This window comes from Strongylocentrotus purpuratus, unplaced genomic scaffold (genome assembly GCF_000002235.5).
Source record: "Strongylocentrotus purpuratus isolate Spur 01 unplaced genomic scaffold, Spur_5.0 spur5_contig_842, whole genome shotgun sequence".
NCBI lineage: Eukaryota > Metazoa > Echinodermata > Echinoidea > Camarodonta > Strongylocentrotidae > Strongylocentrotus > Strongylocentrotus purpuratus.
Window position 1 is genome coordinate 1097496 of NW_022145549.1, and position 11416 is coordinate 1108911.

At 39.2% G+C, this 11416-nt stretch overlaps 2 protein-coding genes across 2 annotated transcripts; both read right to left on the reverse strand.

Moving 5' to 3' along the window:
• Positions 1-3101: 3101 nt before the first annotated feature.
• LOC115925427 lies at positions 3102-4592 on the reverse strand. The gene is made up of 2 exons (XM_030989207.1): positions 4447-4592; positions 3102-3435 (listed from the first exon to the last, which is right to left on the reverse strand). Exons 1-2 carry the CDS (start codon positions 4585-4587, stop codon positions 3172-3174), a joined length of 405 nt encoding a protein of 134 aa, XP_030845067.1. The 5' UTR covers positions 4588-4592; the 3' UTR covers positions 3102-3171.
• Positions 4593-4901: 309 nt separating this feature from the next.
• On the reverse strand, positions 4902-10541 carry LOC105442373 (E-selectin-like). The gene is made up of 5 exons (XM_030989311.1): positions 10360-10541; positions 9567-9602; positions 7487-7672; positions 5556-5588; positions 4902-4930 (listed from the first exon to the last, which is right to left on the reverse strand). The coding sequence occupies exons 1-5, from the start codon at positions 10538-10540 to the stop codon at positions 4902-4904; spliced, it is 465 nt and encodes a 154-aa protein (XP_030845171.1). The 5' UTR covers position 10541.
• Positions 10542-11416: the final 875 nt, after the last annotated feature.

Genomic DNA, 11416 nt, shown 5'->3' on the forward strand with positions numbered 1-11416 from the left:
ATTAAATCAGCTCTCAAGTAACATAAAAAAGGGGATCATTGGGATCCAATGGTCACCGATTAGGAATTGATTGCTATATAGAGGGCGCAGTAGCTATAAGAAGTGCAGTGGGGCTTTAAAAAATACTTAACAATGTCTAACAATATACAACCTTATAAAAAATGAAATATGATTCTTGTATATATACACACTATTTACAAAGAGTTTCATTCATGATTTGATCAACAAATGTAAATGAACTCCCAAAACTTATTTAACTTAATAGGTAACCTACTCAAAAATTCACTGCCCACAAAAGGCAATGAAAATGAATGTCGTTTTCAATTTTTAAAGACGTAATTCTCCACATTATGACTTCATTTAAAGACACAGTTATTTTATTTCAGCTCTGTGTAAATATAAAAAGACCCAATATATAAGGCAGTGCACGTTATTATAATGTTTGCACATTTTGAAAAGTAAGGCACAGGGATATTGATTTTTTTTAATTTTTTATTTTGCAATTGGTAGCTTAGGACAGGGGCGTACGCAGGGGGAGGGTTTTGGGGGTTCAAACCCCCCCCCCCTTTGGTATTTTTATGTATGTAAACCCCCCTAAAAAAACCTAAACCCCCCCCCCTTTGTTTTTTTTTGTGTTTTTTATAAAAAAATAAATAAAAAAAAATTTAAAAAAATTATACCCACGACCTTACCCCCCCCCCCCCAACGAAAAAAAATGCCAAATTTTGAAATTTCGAGACCAAAAGAAAAACAAAAGTGTCCGCTTACCCCCCCCCCCCCCCCCCCCCCCCCCCACTGAGCTACTTTAAGGCTGGCTGAGTCGTTGCAATTTTTTTTTTACCTCAAAAAAAAAAAAAAAGTGTCCGCTTACCCCCCCCCCCCCCCCCCCCCCCCCACTGAGCGACTTTTCGGCCGGCGCGATTTTCAAATTTTCGGGAGCAAAATATTTTAAACCCCCCCCCCCCCCCCCCCTTGAAAAAATCCTGCGTACGCCCCTGGCGTAGGATACAATGTTGTATCATGACCGAGTAATATTTCTTACTAATCTATCGTTTAGGTTCATAACTAAGTGAAATTATGAAAATAATATTACTAGAATCTTTTTCATTTCAATATATTTTAATACAGAAACGAAGTACACGCCCCATTTATAACAATCACACCTTAATATGAATATAATATTAAAGTAGTACTGAATAAACAATATACGATGATAACATTGATTTTGATGATGATAATATTGATATTTGAAATAATTATAATAATGACAACATCAATAATAATAACAACGAATACCCTAACTGCTAACATTATTTCAATAAATCAGTTTAAGAGCATTTTCAATACACCATGGTAGTATTGCCTATGTACACGTTAATTATTTCCAAATTACGCAATACGTCATTGTAATGTTCACACGCTTCCAGAAGTAAAGTCGAACGGGTTATATGCGACACGTGGGATTTCAGGGTAGCGCGCCGATCCTAAAGTAGAAAAGTCAAGTTTGGCTAAGATATGCCTCCATTAAATTTGAGACCAGTAGAAACCTAAAAAACTTAAACAAATCCCTTTTCAAAGGCAGGATGATTCACTGATACTGCTACCACTGCTGTAATGTATTTTAAATTGCGTACATAGAGCGACTTCCGGTTCCTGTACCCAAGTATCATCATGCACGCGTCATGCAGTTGGTGATGCATTGTGGGACACGGCTGTCGACACGCCGGGAAGCGCGTTTCCGTTTTACACCCTGCCCTAGGCTTTTCTCCAATAAAATTTTACAAACCGACTGGTATTCGGAGTCTAGTCGTCCACATCTTGCCTCGGCGCTCTGCACACCACCAGAACTCTGAAAACGTCACGTAGCGCTAGCTAACTCTCTATACTAGTTGATCTTCCTAGTCGTATCATTTATTTTTATCCATTAATACGCAATACTCTAAGAGCGTGAGGATGCGTGATCAGCTCGCAAAATTTAGCCCAGCGATAACAAAACAATAATATATCGGGAAAACCGTCTCTTGAACAAGAAAGACCCTCGCATCCCCAATTGAAATTGTACATAAGCTTTGGCTTCGCTATTCTTGACGTCGATATAAACAAACTTAGACTTCGGATACAGCATGTTTCGTGTAATTTCTTGCCGAAAAGCCTAGGGCAGGGTGTAAAACGGAAACGCGCTTACCGGGACATTGTGAGCACTAGATTCAATTCAATTCAATTATTTAATTCATCCAAATTCACAAGAATATATTTAAATATGTTTTGGTCACACATTGTAAATTTCACTTCAATTTATTCAGCCAATCATTAAAAACAATTTACCATCACACTGGTACTGGTACGGACCCCTAAAAAGCAAAGCTTGTAAATGGGTCCCATTAACATGAAAGAATAGAAGGTAGGAGCCGGCGCCATTAGTGACATTAAAGTTACAGCTTTTTCCTACAATACTACACATAATCCTTGATATCATGTTATCGTAAATAATAATTCATTGTGTAAATAATCTCGAATCAGCTGCATCCAGTGATGTAACAAATCGAACCACGGGCTTTAATCCCGCCTTTCATTTAGTGTGCAAGCACAAACCCTCGTGCGTATCAGTGTCTGCGCACTAAAGCCTACGTACTTAAGAGACACAGCCACATGTTACCAATCAAAATATTGCTGCGTTTTCTTTTTAAACACCCCGTATTAACAAATTCAACTTAATGTTAGTTCAACATACAAAGGGTAGAAAGGTTGATTATAAAGCTTATATTTATACCGTGAACAGTAAGCGATACAAAAAAAAAACCCGTATAATTAGCAAAAGTCACACAGAGCGAAGTGACAGCATAAGGATAGATAAGCACATTGGCGTATCCAGTAATGGTGGGGGCATCCCAACCAGAGAGAAATGTGGAATAGAATGGAAACCCAACATGAGGAAGACATAGGCCTGACGGCAAGAAGAAGTATTCCTTTGTGTGTCAAAGAACCTAAACAGCTTAAGAGGGGGGGGTGGGCTCTTGCTAGCCCAATTCTACCCTGAATAAGCTACTGAGTGAATGTAAAGGTCACTTCCCCCCCCCCCCCCCTCAACCCCAAATATAAAAAATTGCAAGATCTCCATGTCTGGTTTACAGAATCGTTTAGAATTAGGTGTCAAGAGATCCATGGTAGACTTTATACTCGCAATTCCTTTTGGGGGACCTCATTTAAGTCGGACTCTTTTGCCCGGTTACCACTGGATGCTCGATGTTCATCTACTGTCTGCCGATAGGGCAGGCCCTTGACTTCGGCATCATGGCGATCCACCTCATCACTATTCAATTTAGAGTCCATCTCTAGCCCATCGCTGAACTCGTTCACCAATGGAGGGTTGATGTCACCTGAAGGCTGGTGGCCGACACTGCTGCTCCGCTGTAGTCCTGCTCCTGAAGTGCCTTCCTGATAAGTCAGATGGATAAAGAATGGTGGTTTTATAATATCATGACATAAAGTACATATGAACTTTACATATCTGTATCTTATAAGACGTAGCTCAGCGAATACACGTACTACCTAGGTTGTGTACATTTGCCTTCATTTACACGTTTGAAGAAGAAGAAAAAACTAAATAAAAAACGGGCGTTTTTTTTTTAAAGGTGGTTATACGTCAAATCAGAACGAGCCTTTAGAAGCATATCAACTAATCACACTGTGAATGTCGAATGCATGGTATAAAACATGGGTGTTGTGCCAAAAACTGTATACAATGTTTGTCAAGGAATCACCTTAAAGGCAATTTCAATACCCTTTTGTATATCCCTTGGAAACGACGTCCGGATCTTGTAATACATTTTGTAATGTTCGCGTACATTAGTTGATGCAGTGGGTACAACATGCGCCCCTGTGGAAATCTCCACCATGCAGGCTCTTCTACTTTCTAATCAAAATATCACCAGCTTTGAATACTTGTGAGTAGTGAACGAGTTTGAGTTCGTCTAGAGCCAGAAGGGCGTTATTTCTGTGTTAAAGTATATGGGTTATTAAGGCCCTGCTGGCTCCAAACAGACGAGTTGGTCTTGTTTGCACTTTAAAAAAATATTAATCCCAAATTATCAAATCAAATCATATAGCAATAGTTTTAGGAATTTAGGTAGCATGCCTAGAAACTAGAACAGACATCAATTTGATTAAGCAATTTTACTTTCAAGGTCTGGTCATAGGTTTCATCCATAACGAAAACGCTCACTATAACGATAAATCGTGCCCCACACGCTCCCGTATTGCCCTTATAAAAAAAAACATGATAACCATGGCTTTTTGTCAAACAATGATAAACATAGGGTCATCAAACAATGTATTTCATTGTTTGGTACCATGATTACCATGGTTACCATGGTACTTTTTTGTAAGGGTGTAATCCTTTTTTTTCCCCTGCTTGTGTAAATCCTGAAAGCGCTTCTGAAGATTTACCTGCACCAAGGGCTCAGGCGTAATAGCACGTCCTTTCCGACCGCGTACCATTCCATAGCGATGGTAGACGAACGCAAGAAGACAAATGGCAACAAGAAGTAGAAAGGCGATGGGCAGGGCGATGGCGAGAGTGATTGTCATGTCTCCTGTTTATCCAAGCGTGAACACATACCACACGAATATGATACCAAATGATTTGGGATAAAACACTCTTTCATTAGATGTATAATAATTTACTGTTCATAGATGATTTTTAAAATAATTAGCAATTTTCTAGGTGTAAACTTTTTTTGGACTCACGCTGCACAGTGCACACTCTCCACTCTATTGGGAAGCTTTTTATTTTGTTGCCTTTACGGACAATGCACATGTATGCTAATAATAAAAGCTTTACCAATACCATGCAGGAATGTTTTGACATTATTTAATCCTAACTGGCGTTGCATGCCTTCGTTCTAAACCTCATTGAGCCACTTAATCCTACCTAAAAAGAAAATCAATCACAGTGAAAAATTATTGTCGGGTATAATAAAAATGATAATAATGTTGGTTTCTTATTCAACAGGTGGTCAGGCATGACTCTCATGGCGCCTTACATACAAATGCGAATACAAAAGAAGCAATTTTCTAGGTGTAAACTTTTTTTGACTCACACTGTATAGGCACAAATCTATATGCACCAACTGACAAAAGAATTGTTTTCTGCAACAGAATGCTTTGCAGGGATAGCCATTTATGATCTTCATTAGCTCAGAACGCAAATGAAGGGAATGTCGTTTCAGCAGCTAACTAGAGCAGCTGAAGACAGAAAATTATAGAGAACCTGTGTCTCAAGATCCATTTCTATATATTAAATTATCGCCCCACCGGCGTCTAAGCTATGTGACACAAATGGGACATATAGACAGTTGGTCAGATAGTGAGATAGATATAATAGTTTTAGTTTTCAACCGTTAACTAATATGGAAGCATATGGTATATGTATCCCACGATAAATACTACGCGACACGAAGAGATTATTTTTGGGCTATATTAAGTGTAACATCACGGCTAAAAATAGGTCGGACAATCACTATCCCTTGTTTAACTTAGGTTTAAAAGAAACATACCTGTTTTACAACCGGCGGAAGCGTTTTCACAGTCTGCAAAAATAATAGATAAAATATTTTAATTGTACAATACACTAGTCAGTATCCAGTGTTACCACAGGTGATGCATACATACAGTACTAAACAGAAAACCATGATAAGAGTCACGTTTGCGAGTTCTCAAATATTTCAACCAATTTGTTTCATCGTTATAGGACCATGACCACTCCACCTTGGACGTTCTTCACTGTCTAATTACCTGAACTTTTTTAACCGCCATTTCTATTTCACCCTTCATTGTTATCTGCTTTACAACCCCATCCCTATGTGCATATACCTTTGTCATGTTTCATAATCTGTTAAGTGAAGGTTCCCTTTTTAATTGTGGTTCATTCTACACGCTTATCACCATGATTTCTCTTCTTTACTTCTCAATATTTTGGCAAATACGTCCAGTCGCTCTCTTTAGTATATTGCATTAATGTTGTTGTAAGAGTTCTTATGTCAAACCTCTAGACAAAGGTAAAGCGTTCCTGGGCGGTGGTCATCAAATTAGGTGATCGGAAACTCGCAAACATGACTCTCCATACAGTAAATACACTGGTCAGTAACTTTCAGGTTGAAATGAATAAAAACGGTCTGTAGACAAAATATTTTGGTAGCCTTAGCGATCTTACGAATGATTTCACGAACGTTGAACAAAATGAGATTTGTTATCGTTAGAAACTCAAATATTAAAACTAACTCGTACAAAGGCTTGTTCAGATAATGTGTAAAATACAGTGGCCCGTATTCTGAAGTCGTGTCTTACTTAGATAAGACTTAAACGCGAGGTCGCGTCCAAGTCCTGTCTAACTCAATTTCGTATTCTGAAGTCGTGTCTTAAGTCGCGTCTAATTAAACAGCTGTTTAAGTCCTGTCTAAGTCGTGTTTAGCTACGAAGTCGTTTTTAACTTTAGTCACGACTACTGCGCATGCCCATTAGGCGTTAATTCTGACATTTCCTCAGACGATAGACCCAATGCGCATGCGTGCGCACACCGGATGAATAAATTATCGTGCTAGTGATGTGATCGTGACGTCGTGACTAGACTGCATACATACAATGTGTACGTGTACTGTATACTGCACTGTACTGGCGCACAGTATAAACACACTAATAATATCACTTGTCAGTGCCTCAGTGCTCGGAAAATCCAGAAAAAACTTCTCCAACAGAATGGACAGTTTATTATAGATTATGGAATTTCCAAGATGTCACCATCAGATAAGAATATTTAATATTATCAAGAAAAAAAATCAGGCTACACGAGAAAAAATCCTGCAAAACGCATTTAACATTTTAGAGGATGCACGTACCATCGTTCTCCCCCGAACTGAATTTAAAGATAAAGGTGAGTTCTGCAAGGTTCTGGAGCCATCAAAATCATAATAAATCTGGCCCAGTCTTGGTAAAGTAACAAGCACTGCATACAGGAAGATGTATGCAGAACTACACAAATCGTGTCGGGGTTACTCATTTTGATTTCTTTATCTTTCTATGCTCATTACTCAGCCAGTATACATTTTTTACCAAAATTGTTTGGCAAATGACATTAATTTGTAATCTTACACATTCAGTGTAAGTTCCGTTTGATTCTGTGAGAATTCATTTTTTTTTACCAGAACTCAAGTGTATCTTTAAGAACAAAAAAGAGCATTTTATTTTACAAAAATTAAGCCTTTAATAGTTGGATATATTTTCATTGCCTTGATCGGCCCAATTTTATGACCCTGACTTTTTTCGACAATTATAAGAAAAATTCATTGTGTCTTATTCACCCAAGGTCTTAATGGAGGCCAAACGGCTTGTCCAAGGATGTAAGCACCGAGCACGGATCGAACTCAGAACCTTTCATAGAAGAGTCAAGAACTTTCACGAATATACCACAGTGCTCCTATATTACACTTACCCACACAACGAGGAAACATTTGCGAGAAACTTCCTGAGGCCGTGCAGGTAACAGATGACGGACTGTCTAGGCTATAACCAGTCGGACAAGAGAAGCTGCATTGTTGATTGAAGATCACATATTCATCGGTTGAACACGTCGGAGAAGATACCAATTCGTCAAATATAGGTACGGTGCACGTTATTACTGAGTTAATAATGAAAAGAATCAGACAAACCATGAGTGCCTTTCGAAATATTCAAACAGTCTTGCTACTAATATTCATAAACCCGACCTTAAATTTCTCAAATTCATTGAAAGGCGAAGACCTCATTCCTTGTAATAAACCCCGATCGGAGAGCATGATTTCATATTCATGCCCTGAGCTATGGATTAAGTAAATAATTCGAAAATGAATAACAGTAGAGGTCTGGAGGATACTACCGAAAACAACTTTATAAAGTCAACACATTTCTGTCAATGACCAGCGAAAGACGCCCACGACAGAAAAAATATATATATTCGAGTATACAAAGATATAAAGATTATAAATTAATTTAATCTAGAACACGTGTACAAAATTAAAGCAAGGACCTCAAACGAATTATGTTAATTGTCGCAGGAGCAAGTTTCGTACAACCACACAATGTTATATTATAAGCCTACCGATAAACGGTTAAAGTGGATTTTTTTCAGAATAAACAGAGAGAAAAAAGAAAAAGTTATAGGGTTCTCTCCTTCCCACCTGACTCCCAAACCTGTGCAGAAATAATAACTATAAAATATACCGAAAAAAGCCGTCCCTTAGCGTGCAAGGCGAACCCACTCGAGTCTGGTATTTGTCATCAGCGCTTATCGCCACGATCGCTCGTTCGCCATTACGTGCAAACCGGTACAAGTCTATGTACCAACTAGCCTCTTGTCGATGCCCTCGCGCTGTTGGAGTCTCTAAATTCTGACGAGCGAAGCGAGTCAGAGAAACCGAGGCGCTCGCGCTGAGGGCCTCTTGACAAGTGATCTGGATTTCTTATGTTTTACTTTGTTTGGCGAATATTCCGACCCAGCAGAGTTCGGTGAAAGTCATCCAATCAGAGAGAGCTACTATGACGTAATATCTACCGCTCTGTGCGAATTCCCTCCGTGAGAGCGAGACTGGCCGCCTAGTTGTAGTCTGCAAGCACAAACCCTGGTCAGTCGTAACAGAGAGTGTGCACTATAAGACTACCATATGCCACGTACTATAGCTGTTCCTGACCTATATTGGTACAACCAGTAGGTACCAGTAGATAGCTGGGCTAGGATTCTCTCAAGGCACAATGATTTTTTGATAAAGTGTCAAATTAGGGTCTGTGCTTGCAGACTAGCCTAGTTGGGCAATCCCGAACACACACGTACACACACACAATCGCTGCGGTCTAGACATGCATAATTCAGTAGGAAATCGGGTCTCATGAATATATAATTCAGATCACTTGTCAAGAGGCCCTCAGCGCGAGCGCTTCGGTTTCTCTGACTCGCTTCGCTCGTCAGAATTTAGAGACTCCAACAGCGCGAGGGCATCGACAAGAGGCTATGTACCAACTGACGGAGGGATCGCTTTATGCAACACAATGGCTTTGCGGAATTAACAATCTTTGGTTAGCTCCGTTCTACTTTTTTAAACACCTTTATGGACAGGCCGGGAATGTCATTTGAGCAGCTATCAAGAGCGGCTGAAGACAGAAAGTTAAAGAGAACATTGTGTCTCAAGGTCCATTTAATTTCATTGTCGCCCCAACAGCTTAAACTCAAGCTATGGGACATATGGACAGATAGACATAAATATCATAGTTTTCTAGGTCAACGGCTAAATAAAATTGAAGCCTGAAGTATAAATATCCCATGACAAATATTCTAAAGTTCTAAATTAGTATTATCTTTCAAATGCAGTTGGAATTTAGCTTTTTCATTTTTTGGCCTGCAAATGGGACATAGTACCTTTAAGAGACACAGAGAGATTATTTATGGGCCATATTAAAAGTTAAATCATGGGTAAATCGCGAACATGAACATGTCGGACAATGACTATCCGCGGTTTAACTTATGTTAGAGAGGAACATACCTGTTTCTGGACAAACGCTGCCGTTGGGATCACACTCTGCAAAATAATATATAAAATATGTTATACACTGGTCAGTGTCCATGTTTTATTGTGGTTTATTCTACACTCGTATCACCATCACTATCCTTCTTTACTTTTCAATATCTTGGCTCTATTTTGTAGTATGCATTAATATCCTTACGTTGTTTGAGTTCGTATATATGTCTAACCTTCATATTATACAAATTATTACGTTTATTTATATACTTCAGTTACTGACGATGGTCATGAAAAGATGAAATGAGGTGATAGAAAATTTGAGAACTCGCGAACATGACTCTTATTAAGATTTCTGTTTCGTATTGTAAATACACTGGTCAGTAATTTCACGTTAAAATGTAATCCAGCTAACAATGGAAGTTACAAACTGATTCAGCCGAGGACGCAGGTTCGAAACTAAGTCACGTCTTTCGGATGGTGACGTTTAAAAGGTCGGTCCCCCAGACTTACATAATCATATCTAATTGATACACGTCTGTAAAATCCCAATACACACACCGCATTGCATGGTCGGACCATATTTGTCATCCTGACTGTTTTTCGAAAATAATAAGGAAAGAAATATTGATTGTTTCTTAATTACTTAGGGTAGCCATATCAGTATTAATTTTTAATTACCCAACAATGACAGGTATTCATTTTCACCTGAGCAGTGAGGTCGAAATGGAGGCTAAACAGCTTGTCCAAGGATGTAAGCACCGAGCAAGGATCGAACTTTCACGAATATACCACAGTGCTCCGAAATTACACTTACTCACACAACGAGGAAACATTTGCGAGAAACTTCCTGAGCCCGTGCAGATAACAAACGACGGACCCGCTCGGCTATAACCAGTCGGACAAGAGAAGCTGCATTGTTGATTGTAGATCACATATTCATCGGTTGAACACGTCGGAGAAGATACCAATTCGTCAAATTCAGGTACGGTGCACATTATTACTGAGTTAATAATGAAAAGAATCAGACAAACCATGAGTGCCTTTAAAAATATTCAAACAGTCTTGCTATAAATAGTCATGAACCCGTCCTTAATTTTCTCAAATTCATTAAAAGGCGAAGATCTAATTCCTTGTAATTAACCCCGATCGGAGAGCATTATTTAAAGGCGGCCTAAACTCGCCTTCCCAATTCAACGTCTTAGGGGATGCAAGTTTTTATTGGTCCTACTGGTGCCACCCAGTACCACCACCAGCCCCCTGATGCTGAATGGTCCCCTTTTAGTCGCCTTTTACGACACGCAGAGGATAAGTGGGGGTATTCTTGACAGGCCCACCCCACCCCAATTATTACATTACACATAGCTTACAGTGTCTTCTAACGCGGTGCCAGGTACCGATTTTTCTTTTTTTTATCATTTTTTTTTTGGTCTCTTTCTATCACTCTGTGCTTTTCCTGTTTTCTTCTCTGTGGCCTCAAATATTTTGTTCTCTTTTTTTTCTTCTTTTCTTCCGTCACTCTCTGGCCTCAACCCCCTTTTAAACCCGCCCCCCCCCCCCCCCCCCAAAAGGCGGATCTGACAGTGATGATATATTTCATACCTTCGGCACACAAAGGTCCAGTAAATCCCGTAGCACATGTACATGTCCTGTTCTCGCAGGTACCTCCGTTCATGCATGGGTCGTCACCAGTACAGTTAACTACAAAGAGGAGAGAAAGCATACCAAACAAAACAAATATATTAAGAAGGTTAATAACACGTGACTAGCTGTGAGTACAGTCACGCTTTGTTAACAATCTTATATCAAGAAAAGCAGATTGGGATTCGTTTTGTGACATTATCAAACTACAGAGAAGGATCCATGCTCTGCTT

What these genes read in the sequence shown, in the direction of transcription:
- LOC115925427 (XM_030989207.1), bottom strand. Translation starts at nt 4,587, where the DNA reads ATGACAATCACTCTCGCCATCGCCCTGCCCATCGCCTTTCTACTTCTT. An exon ending in CGCCTGAGCCCTTGGTGCAG is followed by an intron (nt 3,436 to 4,446) that starts GTAAATCTTCAG and finishes CTGACTTATCAG; the next exon opens with GAAGGCACTTCAGGAGCAGG.
- LOC105442373 (XM_030989311.1), bottom strand. Translation starts at nt 10,540, where the DNA reads ATGTGCACCGTACCTGAATTTGACGAATTGGTATCTTCTCCGACGTGT. An exon ending in CAGCGTTTGTCCAGAAACAG is followed by an intron (nt 7,673 to 9,566) that starts GTATGTTCCTCT and finishes TTATTAACTCAG; the next exon opens with TAATAACGTGCACCGTACCT. An exon ending in AATGTTTCCTCGTTGTGTGG is followed by an intron (nt 5,589 to 7,486) that starts GTAAGTGTAATA and finishes TTATTTTTGCAG; the next exon opens with ACTGTGAAAACGCTTCCGCC.